The sequence below is a fragment of the Pelecanus crispus genome, chromosome 3 (genome assembly GCF_030463565.1).
Source record: "Pelecanus crispus isolate bPelCri1 chromosome 3, bPelCri1.pri, whole genome shotgun sequence".
Lineage (NCBI taxonomy): Eukaryota > Metazoa > Chordata > Aves > Pelecaniformes > Pelecanidae > Pelecanus > Pelecanus crispus.
In genome coordinates, this window is record NC_134645.1 from 2,538,509 (window position 1) to 2,561,386 (window position 22,878).

At 39.4% G+C, this 22,878-nt stretch overlaps 1 protein-coding gene across 1 annotated transcript in view; it reads right to left on the reverse strand.

The window, feature by feature from the left end:
* Positions 1–5,101: 5,101 nt before the first annotated feature.
* EFEMP1 (EGF containing fibulin extracellular matrix protein 1) overlaps positions 5,102–22,878 on the reverse strand; it is a 47,307-nt gene continuing 29,530 nt past the window's right edge. The window contains exons 4-10 of the mRNA XM_009477928.2: positions 17,000–17,122; positions 13,265–13,384; positions 10,765–10,884; positions 9,199–9,318; positions 7,599–7,722; positions 7,275–7,470; positions 5,102–5,260 (exon numbers count right to left, since the gene is read on the reverse strand). Of these exons, the coding sequence (XP_009476203.1) occupies positions 5,102–5,260; positions 7,275–7,470; positions 7,599–7,722; positions 9,199–9,318; positions 10,765–10,884; positions 13,265–13,384; positions 17,000–17,122 (962 nt within the window). The remainder of the gene's footprint in view (positions 5,261–7,274; positions 7,471–7,598; positions 7,723–9,198; positions 9,319–10,764; positions 10,885–13,264; positions 13,385–16,999; positions 17,123–22,878) is intronic.

Here is a 22,878-nt window from a genome sequence, read left to right on the forward strand (position 1 = left end):
TGGCATCGGCAGGATTTAGACCTTGAGGTGTCTGTGTAACTTTCACAATCGTGGTTTCAGAGTTTAACAGCATAAATATGTTACTTTTGTCAACCCAGCTGGCAGGCTGCTAAATTTGAAAGCCTTTCTGTATGCTTGTTTGGGTGTACAGATAGGGATGGTGCATGCCTTTGCATAGGGAGTTTTTGTAGACCAGAACTGCAGAGGCTTTAGGGGGTATCTTTGTGGGGGGGAGGGAGGGGAGGGGAAGAAAGTTTCATTAAAACTATGCAATAAAGTGCACCCGAGTGTGCGTTTGCAGGGCAGGAGCTGCTGAAGTGCTTAGCTGAGAGCTGCAGAGCTGCACCTTTCACTTTCAAAGGTCTGCTCTGAAGCATGTTAGTGGGAATGTTTCCCCTGTTTGAAAATGTGCTGTGTGGTTATGTAGAAATTAGAAAAAATATTAAAATTAAAAAATATTATTACCCAGACATATTTCTGGGAGGGAGCAGAGATGCAGAGCACTGATGTCCCTTCTGGGACTGTTGGGATTCTGGATCAGAAAGTGAAATTTCTCTCTCAAGTGAGAGCAGAAACAGCATGTGACTGACACAGTGTAACTGTGTTCACAAGCGAAACCTGGAGCTCCCCTAAGTCCAGTATTTTGATCTGCAGGAGGCATTGTTGCATGTCTTGGCCACACAGCCCCTAATCCAGTATCAAGGTGTTTTCTGAGATACCAGAGACTAAATCAGAGGAAGCCTTTAATACTACTTTGTCGTATTGTTGTGATGCAATGTTTGCAGCTTTTTCTGCTAAGCAAATATACAATAAATGGGAGGCTTTAAAAAAGGTTAACTTTGAGATCACTTACATTGAACAAGCAATTTTTTTTTAAAGTACATAATCTATATCAATATAAAATTGGAGTGTATTTTTTCCCATGCAAAAATGACAAAAGCTGTTGTACTGTCCTTCAAATTTGCTTTGGCAACTATAAGCCAACTCCATTTTATTAAACAGCTCTCTTTCCTCCTAATATATACAGAAATGTTTGCAGTATAAACATCTTAACTAGACATCTGCTTTTCCCCAGATATAAAACACAGTTAACTTTTTGCCCTCTTTCTGTTCACTGGGGCTGATAACTTTTTCTGCTGGCCAGATGAAATAAATTGGTTTTTGTACCAGATGCAGCACAGTTCAGTTTTGCATTACGCAGGTGTTCCCCCAGCTGGGAAGTGTGGAAACGTGCCATTTTGCTGAGATGATGGTGAGGTTTAGAAATGTGAGGGCGTTAAAAATAATTCTCCGTGTTAACAGTGGGCTTTGTCCCTGGTGGGCTCCATATGCCGAACAGCTGACTGGGGCAGCAGCTGTTCTATATTTTAATAGGAGAGTTATAAAGTTAGAAACATGGATGATCATTCAAAACATAAGCAACTCTTTGCAGTCATGGAAACAGGATTCAACAATAAACTTGCATTTGTGAGCCTTCCAAACAAAATAATCCCACTGCACTCTGTTCAGGTGGTCTCGGAGAAGTGAATGAACTTGCATTTCTATTTCCTTAAGTTCTGTTTACTCAAACTCCTTTTTTTTACTTTTTTCTCCCTGTTTTCTATTTCTGAGAAGATATTAAACTTTGCATGTGATCCTGATTTAGATTCTTCTCCAATAGTGACAGAGATTTATATGAGAATGTTTCCTGGAGTGTGGTACTGACAGTGGTCATGCTGGTAGGATATAGCGAAGGCTGAGCAAACACTTTGCTCTAATATAATTTCTTGGTATTTCAGTGTCCCTTTTAACCCAAGTAGCTATTCAAACTCTCGTTGCATGTTTGCTGCAGCTCTGTATCCTTTGTAAGGAACATAGAAAGTCCTGCTTTCCTGGAGAATTGGATGAACCTGTGGGTTTTCCTCTTAACAACACACAGGTCTTCTGGCACAGTGTGGTGTACAAAAGCTCTCCTTGTTCAGGTTCTGAACCATCTTCTCATTTTGATTATGGGCTGCTTTCAGACACCCTCACGCTCGCTCATGTACCGCACCCCTATCCAAAACAATACCAGCCACCCCCTTCCAATTCCTCCACAGCCCTGCTGTAGTCCCTGGCTTGCTCTGCTTGCCTGCTTGTGTTTTGGTTTGGAGGGGCTGCTGTTATTTCAGCTCCCTGCTTCCATAAAAGAGCTGCGATGAATAATGTGCATGGAGAGCGGTGCCCACACCCAGTGACTGCGTTTAGGTCTCAACCAACCCGTAGCAATGTAATGGCAAGCAGCTGGATCTGCGCTCCTGAGCTGTGTGATAACCTCTGACTTGGCTAATTTGGGCTGTAAGTGGTCTTATATAGACCTGAATATTGCAAGCAGATGGGGAGCGGGGTGCTTGGCAGGACAGTTTGTGCGGAAATAAAATAGGTTAAGCCAAGTCTATGAGCATGATGAGATGTGGAGGAATGAGCGGGCTGCATGTGGCTTGGGCTCGTGTACGAGCTACAACTGCCTCTGCTGTTTGTGCCATTTGATAAATAGAGAAAAATAACATTATATACTTAGAGTGATCAATTTTGGGTTATTGTCAGGTAAGCAGAGATTTAAAAGGAAGATTTAGAAGTGCTGGTGACGAAACTGGTGTAAATATTGGCAGAGCATGAAGGTAGAGTAAATCCTTGAGGCAGAGCCTGGCAGCTTGGGGCTGTCAGGAATGGTTTGTGGCCACTTAATTGACTGCAGGGACCAGCCTGGTGCCCTGCCAGTCCCAGGGCTGAAGGAGGCAAAGCAACTTCAGCCTCCTCTGGGCACCTATCAAGAGAAAACTGCCCATTTTAAACCTAGAAACAACAACATAATCAATTGTTTCTTGGAATGGGCAGTGCTGAATTACACAATTTGGCAAGTTAAAAGTCAGTGTCAAAGAACAGCGCTGATGCTGCGGGTGGAGGGGGATGCTTGAGGGCCAGCACAGCTCGTTTGGGAGGACAGACTACATGGGAAATGTTGGTTGACACTAAGTGTGGAGGTGAGCGTCTGCTGCTTGCCACAGGAATTGGAGGGAGGAGGAGGAGGAGGTCGGGGGCATTTTGCTCAGGACATGCACAGGATGAGGAGCTGCCTTTCAAACCAAGCTGATTTGTAGTGATGATGAATGGGGAGGAATCCCTCGGGGGAGAGGAAGGAGCTTCCTACAAGCCAGACTGTCTGCATTGGAGAGTTTTCACCATGGAAAACACCAGTTAAATCCCTCTACAAAGCAAGTGGGCTTGTATTGGTGAGCTCCTCTCTGAGAGGGATGAAGGCTATCTGGGGTTTCACCCCACAGCTCTGGGGCCCCAGGCAAAGAAAATGCGACCCGGTGCCAGCACTATTTTTTTGGCCTATGCCACAACCATGTGCTCTGACCCTTTTGGCAGATGAAGTATTTGTTTAAAGCCACAAATGACTGCCTGAAGGAATGATCATTGGATAATGGAGTCCTGCTCTGCAATTTGTCTGAGCGTGAGGGATGTGTCACCCTAAACCAGAGCGGTTGTGGCCTGTTCCAAGTTATATTCTGGAGCAAATTTTTGCTGTTTTGCCGTGCAGGACCTCTGGATGCCAAGTTCTCCAGCCATGCTCGTTGCTTCTTCGGGCACATCCCCCCCGAAAGCAATTGCTGAGGGTGATTGTCATAATAAATACAAATTCGTGGGTCTGCGCCACAAGAGGTTGTTTTTTTGTGTATAATGTATGCACTATTCACAAATATTTTCTATAGAAAATGAATTTTAAGTAGAAAAGAGGCTCCTGCCTGTAAATTGGCAACTAACTAGCAATGTTTGTATGTTGGTATATTTTTTCCTTTTTAACAGCAGTAAAACTGAAACTCAGTAGGTAATATGTTTGTCCTTCTACAAAGGAATTATGTTTTTAGTCTTCCATGAACTAATACTGTACGGACTGAGATCTGGGTCATTCTGACTCTGTAGAACTCGACGGGGCTTTGCTGACTCCCACAGCAGCTGACAATTCAGCCCTCTAACAAACTACCTCCAAAAAGACTAAATACAATATGGTAAGAGATCTTTATTAAAAATTTTGTACATCAAAGGATTAACTGCTACATTTTAAACAAGAAACAAGATTTTACATATTACAAAAGATGTTATTAGTTCTTGAATTAGAAATAAATTTTATGAACACTGTACATGATACATCTGAGTTGTAAGAGCAGGAATAGGACTGAGTGCCTGAAAATGATATAACTTAATAAGCAAATGCACTCAATTCTTAGTGTACAACATAATATTTCTGGAATATTAGCATGTTAACTTCTGTCTGAAAATGCTGTATCCCTCTAACCAGTAACTACCAACAGTGTTCTCAGGAGAAAGCATGGACACATGTGCCCTGCGTGGTGATTTTCCATTTGGAGTTTCTTTCGTTGTTGGAGAAATTTTCTTCCTATGGTCTGTTTTTCTTGGAGAGAGCAGAATGTTATTCCGTGGTATGGTTAACACAATCTGCATATAAAAACCCAATGCAAAACATTTCTCACAATGTAACTTTACCTCCAACCCAGACTAGAAAAACCAACTGATAGCACATAAATGTCTACAGAAATAGATTTTTATTGACTGTTACCTTTTGTTACAAAGTAGTTAAAAAGAAGAAATATATTTTAGCTTATCAGATAACCGTTACTTTGTGTATCATTCATACTATATAATTTTTTTCTTTTTGAGATTGTCAGTGTAGCTGCATTAGGATTTAAAATAAAAACAACACAGAAGATCACCTTTTAATTGCATCACCTATTTGGCTAGGAAGGGTGTGTGAAGTTTTACAGGAGAGTATGAGCATACAGTTCTCATACAAAAGTGTAGTATGTATCTAGTCCAAGAAAGGTAATAAAAAAGATGTAAATCTTTATACAGAAAGTGACAATGCCCATGTTATACTATGGAACACATCTACTAATTTTGAATTACAGGTGTAATGCGTGGATTAAAGAGATCAACTTACTAAACAAATCTTAAAAAAAAAAAAGAGAGCAAAATCTATAAATAAAATAGTAAGTGCTTTCTTTAAGATAATATTCTTTGGCTGCTTTAAGTGCCAGTGAAGGGTTATTGAAAACCACTAAAATGCATAAGGTCCCACTATTATTGTTAATCTTAACACCGAGCTTGTACGATAGTTCAAACTGTTGACTGTTAGCATCTCCAGATCCACAATGTGTTCTCTTGGTCCTGATAGTGATTTCACCAGTACAAGCATTGCACTTACGGCGCTTGTTTGCTGAAAGAACAACAAAAAAAAGAGTTTAATTCAGTCAAATCTAGAACGATTCCCTAGTTGCGTCAAGAGTGTGCTTGTGTGTTACTACACTGTAAAAATGCTCTGTCTCAGCACAGAGCGACATAATGCAAGTATTCTTTTAACATTTTTAAATGGCTGTGACTAATCTCACACCTGGCTTTGCTGCAGGGAAAACTTTACCTGACTAGGGCTCAGAGGAATAAACTGCACTGCAAAATCTGTTCCTGGTTATGCTGACCCTTCTGAAGGATGTGAAAAGCGGTAATCTATCCCAGGATGGTCTTTGTTTTTATCCCCATCTATCAGCTTTTAAAATATATGGAGAATAAGTAAAACAAGAGACACCTAATGTCTTTAACAGTGATATAGCTTGTTCAGCGGAGGGAAACTCGAAGTCTAATTCATGGCTCATACTCCAGAAGTCGTGCTTGGTTCATACTCCAGAAGTTGTGCTCCCCTTGTAAACACTGGGAATTTTTGCAACTGGTGTGCCTATTGCCATCCCCATCTTGTACTGCTCCGAAGCTCTTTTCCCAGTCTGGGATCATGCCGCTGGGGAACCTTGACAGGCCTTGTCTGTGGCATGCTGCTAGTTTGTTAAACAGCTTTGTAATTTGCAGATGATGATAAAAGGGTAAACTCAATCTCTCCCTTCACTGACTACAAATATTTTCTCACTGTGTCAAATGAGTAGGGTATACAGATGAATCCAATCCCTCTGCTGTATCTGAGACCCAGCTCAGACTTTTACTAAAACAATAGGAATAACTTCGAAGCAAGCCTTTGTTTACCATAGTCCCTTGGCAGGAATAAACACATGCTTCCTTATTTAAGGCCTGTGATTCCTTGTTGGGTGGCAACTGAAGACTGGAATTGTTAGTCTAAAGCAAGCCAGTCCGAAGGCTAGATTGGGGTCTAACCCAAGCTAGAGTTGCACTGATCTTGGTCTTCTTTTAAGCAAATAACTGTTTGTATTTTGGGCGTAGGTATGGGGTTTTGATGTCTAATAAATCCAGAGAAAAGCACTGGATTATAGGTTATACCAGAACAAGCGAGATACAGATGAGTAGATCCTTGTTCCTATCTTGGGGAAACATGGTGTAAAAAGGCAATGCTGTATCTTGGGACACTTTTTGGATGTATTATCAAACTGCCCTAATCTTCAGATTTGAAGAAAAATAAAAATGAAAACCTTCCAATTAATGTATTTCTGATTTAAGTATTTTTGTGCTGATTCTGTTTTACTGAGTGTAAAGCCACATATAAAGCAAAAAGGATTTCCCAGGAATTTGTAAATATTACAGGTGTCTAAGGAAATCAGATTTCCTCAAAAAAAAAAAAAATCTTAAAAAGCAGATGTTATAGACACTTTCATGTGTATCTCCTTGAATGCATTATACCAACAGGAAATACTGCTATTGTAAGTCATTTGAACTTTCTGAAATAGTTGCAGCACTTTGGGAAAATAAAGGTTTAAGTATGTCTCAACGCAAAACCTTTGCAAGTTGGTCTGAACTTAGCACTCCAGAAATCAGTGTGCCATCCCAAGCTATTATTTGTCACTTTTTCACAAAAATGAGAAATTAATAAAAGTAATTGTACAAGGAATCTTTCTAGAATCCTCTCCTAAATACATATATATGGGGTGTTGGTAGAGAGAGTGAAAAGCATAAAGGTATCTCATTTGTATCTGATGTGGGTGTCACAGGATTGCTAAATATTCATGATTGCTACTAGCATTGTATTTATTTGAAAGAAACGGTTTGATTCTCAGTTTAGGGTTTTCAGGTAGAGAAGTAAAAGGCTTTTTAAACTTGGAAACCAGACATATTTAATAAGGAATTATGATAAAAATTTATAAACTTTGAGATGCCGTGATACTCTTATGGGAACATCTGATGGATGTGTCAAAATGTGGCAAGGCACTGTAACACCTTGGTAGCACCAGTGGTCTTCATAGCCTGCTCAGGGTCCAGCTCCCACCAATACTTACTCTCAGGTAAAATTCTCCATTTTCGTTTCCAGACTTGATCCGGAATGTGTTAATGGTATTAGGGTAAATAGTGGTTGCCTGAATCTGGAAGATATCAGAGGGCACTGTTCTGTCTGAACGGATGCTCATGTATTTATACACAACAGAGTAAGGCAGCTCTCTGCAAATGGCATTTGAAACGGGGCAGACACAGCGGCTGAAAAACAAAAATGCATGGAACTGTGATAGTTGCAAACAAATGGTACTTGCTTTTGGTTGTATTTGATCATGTTGCCTGTTGAGGATGATGCTAAAAAAAAAAAAAGAGACTTATTTTTCTCTTACTTCTCAGATGTAAGGACATAGGGCTCTTGACAAGGATTTCTTGGGTAACAACGAAATCCTCCGTGGTAATTCCAGCAAATTTCATCCTCTCTGCATTCATTAGTAGTCTCGCACTCATTTATATCTAGGAGGAAGGAAAAGCAACTCTGTCAAAGCAGATGGAAATGAGTTTGTGACAAAAACAAACACAATGTCCTCAAAAGAACCACCAAAAAAAAAAAGCCATCTGCTTCTCTGTTGACACCCGACAGGTTTCCATGTTCTTTACCTGCTTTTCTGGGGCCTGACTATAATGGATTTCTCTATGTAGAAATGGAATAAATTTGTTTATTGAGTGTTAATTAAGTCTGAAGGTTTTTTCAGTTGACTAAACATATTAATCATATGTAATGCAACTGCAGAAATACTGTGAAGTTTCTAATTAGCAAAGTGATTTTATACCAGAAGATACCTTGTAGACAGAAGAAAAAGGTTTTGAGGAAGAACTGTGATTTCCTGCCTTTTGCAAGTTCTCATTTTTAATTACCTGAGTTTCATGGTCTAACTAAAATGCTCAGTTAATGGCTACATTTTAATTAAAATAGCTTTGAATAATGAAATTTTGTTTATTGTGCAAAGTAGAGCTTCCTTTTTTGCTGGGGAAGATAACCCTGGATGAAGGTGGGGACTGTGAAACTTGTGCTGTATTAATGCTCTATTACCCTGTCAGTGCCAGAACCCCACTACTGCCTACCTACATGGTCTCCCCAAATTAACACAGTCACAGAAAGGCTTTATTCAAATGTACTCTCTCAGAATGCACACAGGTGTTTAGATGGTCAAACTATCTCACAATGTTCAGTATCAGCTGCTGTTCTTAAGAAGGGAAAGAAATTAATCTGAATTTTGTAACTAAATTTTTTAATTAATATTTTTTATTTCCTCATGCCTTCTGCCAATAATTAGCGCACCTATTTATGTCTAAAAATGAGTGTTAAATCGGTTTCTGGATTACATAAACAATGGTTCTTGCACTTAATATGTTGTTCTGCAATATTCTCTAATAAGATGCACAGACATTTAGCACCAGTGAGGAAAAAACACAAACTTTAAAAGTCTGGCGTTTGGTGGCACCTGACCAGAACATTTATTTTCTAAACACAAATTAGCTAAGCTGCTCAAGTCTTGCATTTTTTTCTCCTGTTATCAGAAGAAACGTATCTTTCATTTCTACTGTGGCTGGATTTAGGAACCTCTATAAAATGAAACATGGCATAAAGCCATGTTTATTGTCTGCAAAAAAAAAGGCCTGATTTTTTTTTGGAGGTACTTATCTCAAACTTAGACTAATTAGACATCCAAGAACAGTTTTACCTGAGGGTTACAAAAACTGAAATTTTGTCCTAGGAATCTGAAGGGCTTAGAGTTTGAGCTGAAGGATTCAAATAAGAATTAATGTAAGATATGCAACTAGTCATCGAATGCTTTATCAACATTTTGCTAACATAATGGTAGTCCTGTCATGAAATAGAAACACTTAGATAGTGAGCATTCTCAGTTCTTGCCTGAAATGGTGGTGTTAATAATGCAGTATCGAGACTGCTAAAACGAGGGCACTTACCGTGACATGTTCTGCCTCCGACTACCTGGTATCCTTCAGGGCAGATACACGAGAATTTGCCTGGTTCGTTGACACACTGATACTGACATATATAACTTGAGGTTCTGCATTCATCAGTGTCTGCCGAGAGCAAGAGAGCTTAAAGTTACTGGTTTTTAACATCTACCTTGTTATAGAACTAAATATAATAGCTAAATGCCGGTTCTAACAGGAAGAAAAAAAAAATAATTCTGTCTAAAAAGAATAAGTTGTCAAAAACCTTCTGTGTACTGCTTAACACCTCAAAGTTGCAAATGGAAGTGCTAGTTCTACTGGTGTTTTATCCATAATCTTCCAAAATGAGAATTTTGGATTTGAGGGAAGCAAAAGCTAAATTAGACTTCAGAACAAGTTTGGGAAAATAAATCTTGAAAGAATTTATACTTTCAGTATTCCAAACTGTGATTACTTTCACAAAACCCACAGATTTGCAATTAGTCAGTAAGGCAAAAACACTGCCTTTGTGTTTGTGCCCTCCCCTAATGGAGCAGCTCTGGGAAAAGGGGTAAGGCCTATTTTTTGCCTTCAAATATAATATTCAGTGTATAGCATTCTCTTTTGCTTTTTTTATCCTTGTGTAGCCATCAGTCCCTTGCTAGACAAGTGTGGTGTGAAACATAATGTAGCAGTACATGCCATTAGCTGGAAATTAAATTAAACCTATCAAAACCAGGGAATGGCTTGGAAAACAGCGGAACTCCCTTCTACTACCTCTGAGGCTCGAGCCCAGTTCTTCATTTTTGTCAGGGATGTCCTTGGAGGCTGCATACTTGCTGCTCCCTGTTCTGTTCACTTGCAAGTAGGATTAGCTTAAGCAGCTTGGAGAGGGAGCATCTGTAATAGCTCTGCTGGCTTGTTTGGGAGGGCAGTGGTAAACCAAAAAGACCTCTTTGGCTCAAAGACTGGTAGAAAGGATATGGGCTTTAAGGGTGAGATCATCATGTGTCCAAAAGGAGATTAGAGGACCCCTGTGGAGACTCTGGCAGAGGAAATAAAGTGTTGATTGTATAATCATGAGGAGACATGCTGTTTGTATACACAGGCTTGAAAGCACCTCAAAAGCACAATTGTTGCTTCCTTAAAATCAAAAATTTGAGGTTTTATTTTCAGAGGAGCTTAACAACACACAAAATTGCACTTGTTTTTGGTTTGCATTCCTTTCCGATTCATTTAATGGTCATCAGCATTAGACCACACACAATTCAAGTGAGTTTGTGAAATAAGAATTCAGAAGCTTTATTCTTCCCAGCTGTGATCTGAAATGTAGTAACGTCTGTCCTGTTCTGCGCTTACTATTAAAGAGATACTCATATCTACATGTACCTGAATGCAGCTGCAGCTACTAAGGTGTGTATTAGCAACCACATTTGCAATGTAAAAAATAAATGGTTTAAGGGTTTTGGCTATAAACTGCACCCACGGTGTGGCTCCACTTGAATTATATCCCTTAGTTCACAGAAAGACTTATGGGAAAATAATAATAAAAAAAAAAATTGCTCTTCAAGATAAAAAAATAAAATTGCTTACCTTCACAGTTGATTCTGTCACTGCTTAACTCAAATCCTGGATTACACTGACAGATGAAAGAACCCAGTATATTGTAACACTGTTGTGCACATGGGTTATTGGCATCGCATTCGTTTATGTCTGAAAGGAAAAATTATGGATCTTTATCTTGTGTAGCTGGTGATTAGGCTGATTAAGTGGATTAGTCCTTAGTCTGGGTCTATTGCTTAGCAGAAGCTCAGTTGACTATATCAATATAGATCTGCAGTCACTGGAACAATGTCAGATCTATGCTTTACATTCCATGTAGAAGAAAGAGTATTTTTCCAGGAATGAGAGTTATTCTAATGTGTGATGAATTCTTCCAAAAATGTTTAGTGTGGCTATTAAACTCCACATTCCACTGTCTTTTTTTCAGGTATGAAATGCCAAGTCTCTATAAATAATTGATATAAGGAACACATACTGATAAGGCCTCTCAGCATGCAGTGGTTAAGATTTATTTGAGCTATTTATTACTCTTAAAATTTGTTCTTTTAAATTCCATTACAATTATAACATGAGTCTTTGAGGCCAGTAGGGTTTTGCAATGCTCTAAGGCCTAGACCATATTGGGGGAAGGTATGTTTCTGTGCTAGATTTTTTCCATGATGTGTCCACCCTAAGAACATATGTGGGAACACTGTGGTATGAGAAGAGAAGCAATTTTTAATGGGAAGTTTATATAACTGTAATCACCTCTGGAATCTATAACACTTGTGTTTTCATAGGCTGTTGACTAACTGCTGCTCCTCTGTCATTCACTCTGTAGATTTCAGTGTATTTTTTCCCTTGTATTCCTCCCCTGCATGTTTTCCATTCATATTTGTGTTTATCAGATATAACCATTGGTAGAGAGCTGCATTTGAAAAAAAAAATCTTGAGTTCATGGTTTTTGCAAATGCTTATAAATGTTAGCCACACTCAGTCATTTACAGATGCAACTAAAAACTGACAAAGATGACCAAGATTAGGCATTCACAAAAACTAAGCTAATGAGGAGGATATAAATTCTCTATATGATGAACCTCCTAGTCCTGAAAACAAATGGTAATAGAGGAAAACAGATTACAAAGTTTTTTATTCCTCCTTTTAGTTAATTTCTGGCAACAGTGCAAAGAATGTACATCATGACAGTGCTACCAGAAGGAATAAATAAGCTAGCCAAAGCCACAACTCTGTTTTCCTTCCAAGAAATATTGACCCACTTTCGATATATGCAAAAGTTGTAACACAAATGCAATCGGTACAGCTGTCAAGTATCACTTCTGCCAGATGACTGTTGCAGATGTGGAAGTCTGTCTTGATGCAGCAACCATTCATTTACAAATTTTCTTCTAAAGATTTACTTCACCTTTCCTGGTGGGAGTATGCTGCCTTAGGCTGCTAGGCCAGCAGGTCAGAGAAGGGGTTTTGGTGAAACACCTAGCAAACTTAGAGCTGTCGTGATTTGTGAGTGTAACTGATGGAATACACCTTGCATTTGAGCCATGGAAAGGGTCAAAGTAGTAATAACTTGTCACATGCTCATGTTGCGTCCATGTGCAATTTTTTTATCTTTTGGTGAAAAACAAGAAATTCCTCTCTCACTTCAGTGCTCTGCAGTGTGCCAGGGCACTTGGTAAGATATAGCAATGCTTGGAAGTAACGGTAGAAGCTGGAAAACCCAGATTGATTTTTCTATATATAAAAATATGTATATAATACAAATTTTATATAAATGATAGCCATAAAGAACTTCTGACCATCTCCATCACCAATCTCTTGATTTTTTTTTTATGGCCATTCTCTCTACACAGCAGACAGTTACCTTTTTATTATTACTCTAATTCAGCTAGAAAACAGAACGTACGATTTCAAACTTAACAGTAGTCTTAAAAGTTTTACCGCAAGGCTTCCCTTAGTGTTTTACTTCTAAAGGGAGGGTCACTCTTTAGTGACCCTCACTCCCATTTTTGACGTTATTTTCTAATATTCAAATGTGACATGTGTAGATGCTTTCTTTCCTTGCTACGTTTATGTGCTGAGGATAATTACACTTAACTGCAGAGGTATAGTATTGCTTCCCCTGTTTCTGGTTCCAGCCTTCATGTTGCATGAACTGGGAATAATATAATGACAGCCAATGATAATGCAAAGCGATCCACCAGAACTGAAAGAATAATTAAATCTAACATTGAATAATGAATATAAACCTCCAGGGTTCCAGTTGCCAAACTAGATGCTGCTCAGAAACCTGCTATCCTGACAAAATAACTGCTTTTCAGTAAGGCTCCAATTTTCTCTCTAACCCTCCTGTGCTTCTCAGATCACTTGCAGGAGAGCCTCTCAGTACAGCAACCGGTACGTCTTACTGGTTGGTATTTATTTCCTTTAAGTTGGGATGAAGATAGTTGAAATTTCAACCGTGGCAAGTCACGTGTCAGTACATGTCTCTATACTGAGGGAGCTCATGTGTATGTACGTGCAGAGAAGTTCTTACCCACACAGGTGTGGTTGTTAGATGCTAACTGGAAACCGGCGTTGCACTGGCAATAATAGGAACCAGGAGTGTTCACGCATCGGTGGTGGCAGTACGGAGGCAGGGTGCATTCGTCGATGTCTGAGTTACCAAAAAAGAGAAATTAGTTCAAATAGAATCACGGCGGTTCACCGTTGCTGTCTTGTGTCCAAGGAAACTGTAAAGTTAATTGCACTTGATTAAAAGCAGGGGGCAAAAAAGCTATTGTGAGCTAAGTACTGGTTCTATGGGTATTAATGGCAATACTCTTATACTTTTTCTGAGTAACTTTTGTACAGATCTGGGTTTTTGCTGATTGTCTTCCAGCCACTGAGATCAATACACATTCCAACTTTATTTTTTTTATTCCATTCCACAGCATTGCTTAGTCTTGTTGATTTTGTATAGGTAAAACCCAGAATGTTTTGTTCTGCTTTTCAACCAAGACTTCTCATGATGAGACACAATGCCAACCAAGACAGCAAATGTGGCTTGTAGCTCTTGTTCTTCCAAAAACTCACACGCGGCACTCTTGGCATGTACTAAATCTTTTCAGCTCCGTTAGGAATGGTCCAAATTTTCTGTGCAAGTACATGGGAACGGCAAGGACAGAAGATTAATGGGCCTGAAAAGGAAACAGGTGGCTGTGCTTCCGCAGGGATCCCCCAGAAACTGGCTTGCTCCCCCAAGGGGCTGCTGTTGCTCCCATTCCCCTCCCTGCCTCTCCTGCGTACCTTCCCGCTGCGCGCTCTGGTGCTGGGGAAGGTGATCAGGCTGGCTGAGGCTGGTGCTATCTCAGGCAGCATTAACTTTCCGCGGACTCTCCTTGCAGATTAGCCCTGGTTTTGAGGTGGAGCAGGCTGCCTTTCCAAGTTTCAGCATTCCTAATGTGCATTGGAGCAGGGTTTTCACCTGCGAACTATACAAAATGTGCGGCAGCCCATTCTTTTACTTCTCTGCATTTTAAAAGGTTTCCTTGCATTCTGGAGGAGATACTGCCTCTGTTTCTGTCTGAAAAACAGTTTTTTTAGTATGCCACAATGCTGAGCATGCATGTATGTGCAGCAGCCGTCTTCAGTTGTGGCCTGCTTGAGCTTGGTGAAGAAATCCATGCCGTGTTCTGTACATGTACACAATGTGAGATTTCAAAGGCTCAATGCTCAGACAAATAAGACCAGTTTTCACTGGAACAAAGAAAGGCACTTCCCATATCCATGCCAGATCTTGAGTTTCCTACCTCCAGCTGTTTCCACCATAGATGTGTTTAAAAAGAGGCCAAGGCTTTTTTTTTTTATAATGAGGAAAGTGTTTGTTTTAATATCAAGTGAAAAAATAATCTTTAGAAGTTAACCCTTTCTTTGTCAAATTTGCAGTCACTGTTCGGGGCTAAACTTAGCAGTGGAGTGTTTTGGATTGTTCTGAATGAAAAGGCTTATGCTAGAAAATTCCTGGCTGTCCGTACAGTAGCGATTGTCGCTGTAACTCTTTTGTTGCAGAGAGAAATTTGGAAGTAGAAATGGAATAAATTAGGAGGCACGGTAGATCTCTTCCATCCTGGACTTTTACAGGACTAAGCTCTTACAAATTGCTGTTTAAAGATCTGATTATACAATGTAGACATATGAGCCATGCTTTGCTGCTTAGGCACTGCATTTACGCACATAAACGCTTCCAGGATCTGACTCTAATTCAGTGGGAGTTTTCCTTGTGGGATTAGGCACATCAGCTCCATGCAGATCTAAGGGCTAAGCATTATCTAATCAATTCAGCCAAATCTTCTGTTTGAAGTAATGCTGGAAAACAATTCATTCTATCTGCAGTCCCGCGTTTCAGGAAAGACTAATTCTGCAGTATGTGAACAAGCAAATTAAAAAATCTCAAAGATGACAGAAAAGATTAGTTGACTTTAGATTAAAAGTCAATTGTTAGAAATGAGTCCTTTTCTCCCTCTACCTTGAAGCCAAAATAGTCTGGAAAAATTTCTTTCAAATTTGAGAAACATTTCCTCCCATATGGAGAACCTCTATCAAGATCTGGCCCCAAGAACATTTTCTGGCTAAGTTGTTATAAAAATCCCCAAAGACAGGCTTTATTCTGAAATGCTGACAGTACTAAGTGTAGGGATGTACTTATAATTTAGGTCAGTGTGTAATATGTAACACAGGTGTTATTCTTGGTTTTGACCTAAATAGGAGAAGGGAAATTTCACTTTCCAGACATCTTCATGTATAGACTTAGATGCAAAAATGCATTCACGTGTAGATATAAGGCTGTATCATTCTGCTTCTTTTCTTTCAAGTGCTGTAGTATGTGTCCCGTGAGACTTTCAGGTGGTACCACAGGTCTTGACATTAAAAGTGCTATTGCGTAGCAGTAATATACTTTACCTGCTCTGAAAAATCTAGATAAATCCCAGATATTTAAAATAAAAAAAAAAATCAATGACTTGTCAAAACTATTCCTCCACCTACGTTCCAAACTACTCATCCTATTCTTGCACAGAGAATTGAGGCAAAATCAGATACATCTGTGTGTGTCAATCTGTCAGTTCCAGGCCCTGATCAACATCATCTGGGATAGAGATAAGAATATTTGGGTTGATTTCTATAGCCTTTGGCTCAGAACCCTACAGAAAGAGCCATGCCCTGAAATTTAAGTTAGTCTAGATGTATACTGAAATTTTCCCAGTTTTCTTTGTGCTCATTAGGCAGTGACTACCTATAGCCTTTGCAAGGGTTTTTGAAAGAGATTAAAAATAAAAAAATTCTTAAATGCTTTCAAATGCAGGATCCCTAACACAGAAAAAGAGGAAAACCTGAAATTCTCTTGTTCCTGTTTTGCTGAGGACAAAAAAAAAAAAAGCTTTTCTCCTAGGCTGCATAAAACCAGTCTTGTGTCTTATTCAAGACCACCTCTTATATCACCTCATGATGTATATATTTGATTCTTTTATTTCATAGTTGTTTTTATCTCTGACAAACCTAAGGCTTAAGGCCGGAGTGCCTATGAAAGCAATTCATCCATTGAAATCTCGATTAAAGAGGTGTTAAAGGCTGGAGGAGGACTGCGGGAGCAGAGTAATGGCACTTTTGCATAATGTGCCCAAATGAGGATGGAATAGGAGAGATGCAGTGTTTACACTGCACTTGGATTTAATTTAATGCTATATTTGTATAGGTCCCAAGGGTGCTGATAGTTTACTTTGGCACAAGGAACAAAGCGTAGTGGTTTATAAGTTGCAAGTATCGTATACCTGCGTTCAGAGTTTCCATCTCTTTCATTTACACTCATAAAACCGAGTACCGAAACAGGCTGTGCGAGGGGGCTCTGCAGAGCGGGGATTAGGTCCGGGTGAAGGCAGCGCTTTGTCCTACAGAGCTGGAGTCAAGGCTCACCGAGCTCAGTGGAAAGACGTGCTTTAGTTTGCTGCTATAGTAGACTTATGACTCTATCTGGGACATTAGGCAATCCCCCAATACAAACAACACAACGGTAACTTAGGAAAAGTAATCTTGTGAAGTTCAACTCCAAGTGTTGATTATACTTAGAATAGTTTCTAATTCCACGTTTTAGTGAATGGTCATTGCGATAAAGTGGTAAATCCATTGCATTTCAAAGTTATACAGCTATTTTACAGTACACATACCTATATGCTTTATAGTCAGTATCAAGTTTGCAACTGTAGAAAATAATAACTTAGTCTAGAGCAACACTTACCGACGCATTGTTCCCCTCGTTTCTGATAGCCTGGAGGACACTGGCAGCTGAAGGACCCTCTTAAATTTACACATACTTGGTCAGCTCTACAGTTATGGGTTCCAGTTGCACATTCATCTATATCTTTATTAAAAAAGCAAATGCAATGTTAGTCATAAAGTTTACTTAAAATATTTAGCCTGTTGAAATGCTTTACCCATCTCCAAGCTACCTAAAAGTGAAGGCAGCAAAGTTCAAATACAGTCCAAGGATGTCATCTCAATGCTTATTCTGTTTGCAGGACAAAATGTTATCAGATTTCTAATAGCTTCTAATTCTGATATACTGCATTTGGAAATATTTTCAGATGTGGTTATTTTAAACAATCAGATACTTTTCAGAAATACCATTAATATTTTGTACTCAGAACTATAAAACTTTCTGTAAACTTCTTGCAACTTTATCACATTTTTATCATATTTCAATCATTTGACTTTTTTGGGGTTTTTTTGTGTTGTGTTTGTTCCCCCCCACCCCCGCTGATTGTTTGTTGCATGCTGAATTACTCTGGAAAACTTCAGCAAATGTAGTTCAACCCTCTCAAGAATGAGATGAGTTAGAAATATGTTCTTTTGCTAATATTAAAAAGACTCTGGTGATCTCTTCCGCATGGTTCCTGTGCTCCATACTTTGGACAGGGACTTGGAACTTGGTACGTGGTGGCCTTCTCATCAGGAGAAGATCTGCCTCTTGTCATTCCCAAGAAAATTCCCCTAATTCAGTCAATATATTAAAGTCTTTGGAAACAGTGTACGTATGTTTGTATTTGAAGAGTACAGCTACAAATGCAAATACCGGACCGACACTTTTCAGTGTAATTCAGGCAGCTTTTTAGTTCACATTAAATGCAGGTTTATACAAGCATAACACCAACATTTTGATTTTGCCTATTCGTTGTAACTCCTGGAGGTACTTAATTATAATTAAACTGCATGTGCTGACAAATAGGTTGCTTAAAATGGAATTGCAATTTGCTTTCTCATCTGAATGTCCCAAATGGATGGAAAGCTTTTTATTGTAACCTGACACAGTACAGTGAAAGGACTTTTAAATTTTGGCATTGTACACAATTTGGAGACTCTAGGCTGAATAAACAAATTCCTTAAAACTTATGATCTCTAGTTGACAAATCTCAGCTGACCTCTCTATTTGTATAGGCACTGGGGACATTAGAACATCACCAGTGGCAGATTCTGGGTGGTGCTTTGGAAAAAATGATGGATTCTTTCTCATAGCAAATGAAAACAATTTTGACCACAAGATTCAATAAAAAATAAACCATCAACAGTTTGAATTCTCAATGTTTGCCCTCTCCCCAAATGTCCGAATATTTTATACCTATCTTCTCATTATCTGACAGGAAAAATAAAGTCCTTTTATGTTAGCCTGCTCTTTGCATTTCTGCATAGTATCAGTCCTGAAGCTGCTGTGTTGATGCAGGAGTTGCTGACTGCATTGTTCTGCACTGACAGCTGAAAAGCACATTCTCAGGTGTAAAGACTTTCAGGGACTCTAGCTGGCTGCCTCATACCAACCTGACACATCATTAAACGCTTGAGCCAAAGCACGGTGGAGTTCAGTGCAAGTCTTTGCAGAGACTTCACTGGGCTTTGCGTGTACTTCTAGTTTCTAGAAAAGTTGAAAATAAAATGGCTGTGATACTCATACAGTTCAAATCCTTTTTGTTGCAGAGCATACTGGAACAAAGAAAATTGATTTGATCTTTAGGAACTTCATATATGAGTAAACTTGAGTTACCTTTCAAGATGAATTAGTTGAAATGCATTAAGTCCTTATGTTGCCATTTGCATCCACAGCTTGATTTCTCTTTAGCTTAATTTCTATGGAATAATAAGCTACACCAGCTAAAATGAAGCAAACTCGATTGACTTACGTGCTCAAGGTCTTTGATTTTTCCAATGGTAAGTTCAGTTTGCAAGAAAAACATTTATTCAAAAATACTGTTTGACTGCTAGCTGCCTCCTCATTTGGAAACTCTTGGCCGATTTGATGTTATGGACACAAAGATCTGTGTGTGTAAGAACAACCTTTTCTTGAGACTCATTTAAAGGAATCCTTTAGAGCTCTCCTAAGCTTCTTACTCAAGTTAGGATCCTGAACTGGGTTGCATATTAGCTGTGACTGTACGTCCTGTCTCTTCTACATGCTGTGAAAATGCATATAGGTGTGTGGTGTATTTTGGTGGACTTCAGAAGAGCTTTATCAGTGTTGCTACTCTGCATCGTCGTGGTATTTTTTGCTCTTTTGGCTGGTTTTGCTGGATGGCTTTTGTTGAGATGTGAGTTCTTAGGCAAGCTAGGGAAACAGATACATGGAATGAAGTATCGATGGGAGTTCTTTGAAAACACCAACCCTCCTTTATTTTGTGGATTTACTGAACTGTCTAAGGTGGGGAGTGAAGGCGGACAGGAGAGCAGCCTGTAGCCTTCACTGGGGAAGGGCAGTAGGTTGCCATGCTTGGAGCAGTTCTGCTCGCATCTGTGCAAAGAAATCAGTAATGTTAGGGGAAGGCTGATGGCCTGAAGATCATGTTTAAGTGCTTCAAGGAAAATATTGTGGGAGGAGAACAACAGGCAGCTAGAAAGGTTTCAGTGCTGGAACAGTCAGTCCTGAAATCTCTGGTATTGCAATAATTACAGATATGTCTACTGTTGTGACTGATACAAGGGTGAGGAAGCGAGTGGAAGATTTCAGTGCTGAAAGCGGTGCCAAATGTGAATTGTATTGGTGCGATACCAGAAGCAGCCCAGCCCTTGTGGAGTACAGAAAGAAGCGCTGGTGGATTTTGCAATGTGACGTTGCTGCACAGATCTTTGCATCTATGCTTTTGGTGAGCGAGGGCCAGAGAGAAGTTTTCAGCTTTTTGGCACTTGATGTGACCTGAATCATCCTCCATTAGAGAAACAGTCTTTTTTTCTAACTGTCCTGAGAGTTATTAGAGCAATAAAGGAGTGGAAGTCATAGGAAGGAAGCAACATCGATGCTGGAGGTCTCCTTGGGATGAGGCAGATCAGCTCCGTTTTTCTCCGAGGTGGCACAGGTAGTTATCTACCAGTACACATGCACACACTTCTCCCCATATGAAATAACGTAATCTTACGCTGGCGGTGCTAATATTGATCTGGGATTCCCACTTATGTGTTCGTGGTTCTTGAACGGGTAGAGTGTCTATCTGCAATTATTTAGGGTCTGACTGATCTGAAGCTTCCAGACTGTTTTCCCAGTTATGTCCCCTCTGTATGGAAATCAGTAACTCCCAGGTCTTCATTCCATTATTCTAAGAACTTCTTTTTGCAGTTTAAATCGGACTTTTCCAATCCATTAGATTCCTAGCTTGTTTATCATAACTTGCACAGTGCCCTCTGATTCTGTGACAGTGATCTGGAAGCTGCATCAATTCCTGCTTTTAGTCTGTATCAATTGCAGTAATGCTGGGATGAGAGCGCAGTTATACAAAGCGTGTGCTTTTCCTTAAATCCTACTATCTCATCCCATTTAATCTTTCTTGACAAAAATCCCTGGACTTAAGTGTGAAGAGCAAATGAGGGTATTGGGAATCCATACTTTTGGTTTCTGCCTATTGCAGACACCCATGAGCAGAGTGATTTGGTATCTGTGAAGACACAGCAGTCTGGGGCAAGGGTGTGATAGGAACTTCTACAGGACCATCGCAGAGCTCACCAGCTTTAATCCGAAGAGCAAGATAAATTTGTCTGACCTCTCCTCTTTAGCGTGAATGTTTAATGATGTTACGTGCATGTGTATTTATAACAATTAAAAAAATTAAAACAAGACACTCCACTGCACACACTTGTCTCTGGGGAGAGGGTGAAAGAACAAACATGTGACAGATGTTTGTCATGTTGCTTAATGCACTACTGGAAAGCACTCAAGATACCACAGTGATGAGTGCAGTATAAGAAACAGATCTAGAAAGAAAATATTGGGCTTTTACAAGCTCATTCTTGAGCATCTTTCCTCTGCATCCTCTTTTCCAAATTTAGCGTCACCAGGATAAAGTTGGTTTCCCTGAGTGTTTTGACAACTGATGCCACAGCTGAAACTTCTACCTTAAGCAGGTATCTTGTAAGCTGTACCTGAAAACACCCTCAACTCAATCCTCATCAACTTTGTTGTTTAAATTTCATTTCTGTATGTTACACATACATTTGCTCACCCAGGTAGGCAATTTAAATTACATTAGTAACCTGTATTGAAAATTATCTTCTAACATTACCCTTTGTTTCTTTCAATTTTCTAATCTCAGCTACCATTTTAAAAGGTTGTGCTGTTCGCTACAGATAAACAAGAGCTGTAAGTTTGTATTAAATTGTTAACCAACCTGAATGGTATTTGATTATTGATGCATGCAACCTGTGAAATATAGATTAATCCTTAAACTCACTGTATCTTTGAGTCTGACCTCAGATGTTGCTCACACTTTTACTCCCAGACAGTTATTCTCTGGACAGTTACAGCCTGTGTAGTTGGAAAATTTCCTTTGAAAAGGAGCCTGGGTGTCTCTAACAATCCTTCTGCAGATCAATCTTACTTGAAAATGGAGCTGGGTTACCTTCAGTGTCTTGATCACTGTAATTGAACTCAGATAATTATGCAGCCTTTCAATAGGCCACTCAAAAGCAAATTTATTATGTGATTTGTTTGGACTTTAGTTATAAAAAAATTAACAAAACTTGTTAAATGTGTTTGGCTTGAGTACTTTAGTTTCCATATGTTGTTTATAGGTGTTGCATCCAGAATACTGCACTGAAAGAATGTGACGGTTTCAAAGTCAAGTACATGGGGGATTGCAAAACACACAATTTGGGTTGTCTGAATTCAGATCTATTAAGTATCACAACACAGTCTTTAATTATATGAATCTCATATTCTGTTTTTCGCACAGGCTCAGGCTTGGTCAAACCTCACCATTCCCCAAATGGGTTAGGTGGTATGGTCCTCTATCAAGTTGCAATGATTACTGCTATATAAAAATCTTAAACTGATGTAAAGAGTCAGAGTCAATAGAGAAGTGGCGGGAGGAACATTAAGGACACTGGTCTCCCAGTTAAATTACATGTAAACCACACTGCTCTTTCAGAAATGCTTATGGAAGTCCTCAACTGTACTCTGGTAAATATGGCCATCAGACCCCAATGATTCATCCTAATATAAGTACCGCCTTCTGCAGTAATCTCCAGGGCTATTCTAGAAAGTCCATTTTAGAAACTTTCATATTGAGAACTACCTGCCGGTTAAGATAATGCTCTGATTTGCATAGGCTACTGTTTGAAGTTTGCAGGGTGCTACAGAAATAATGCAAGAACCGTGGAGGGCAGCAGAGCCTGCTCTTGTATTCCTTCAAAATATAAATCAACTTGCATTTCATAGTTTTAATTCCACAAGCCTCACTAATAGCTATACCCAGTGATTCTCTCATTTTCCAAAAATGTACCCGCGCTCCCTCTTGAAGTGATTTACACAATTATGTCCTTCCATTGCTGACTTTGGCAGCCTGCTCTATATTTCAACCACCAGTTGTGTACAAAAATTTTGCCTGACCTGCTTTTTAGCTATAGCTTTCTCTAAATCTAGCGTACGGTTCCCTGTTTTAGAGCTAGTTAGTTTTTCTACTGCAATGCATTCTGTCAGGCTCTTATCTACATCCATAAAATTCTTTCCTAGTCTCTCTTTCTGAGCTACAAACCTGGCTCTGTTCCCTTCATGCTGTGACTCATTTTTCCCAAACCCCCTGACTCATGCTGCTTGCTCTCTTATGCAACATCTTAATCTCTGTAATTTTCTTTGTATCATTATGA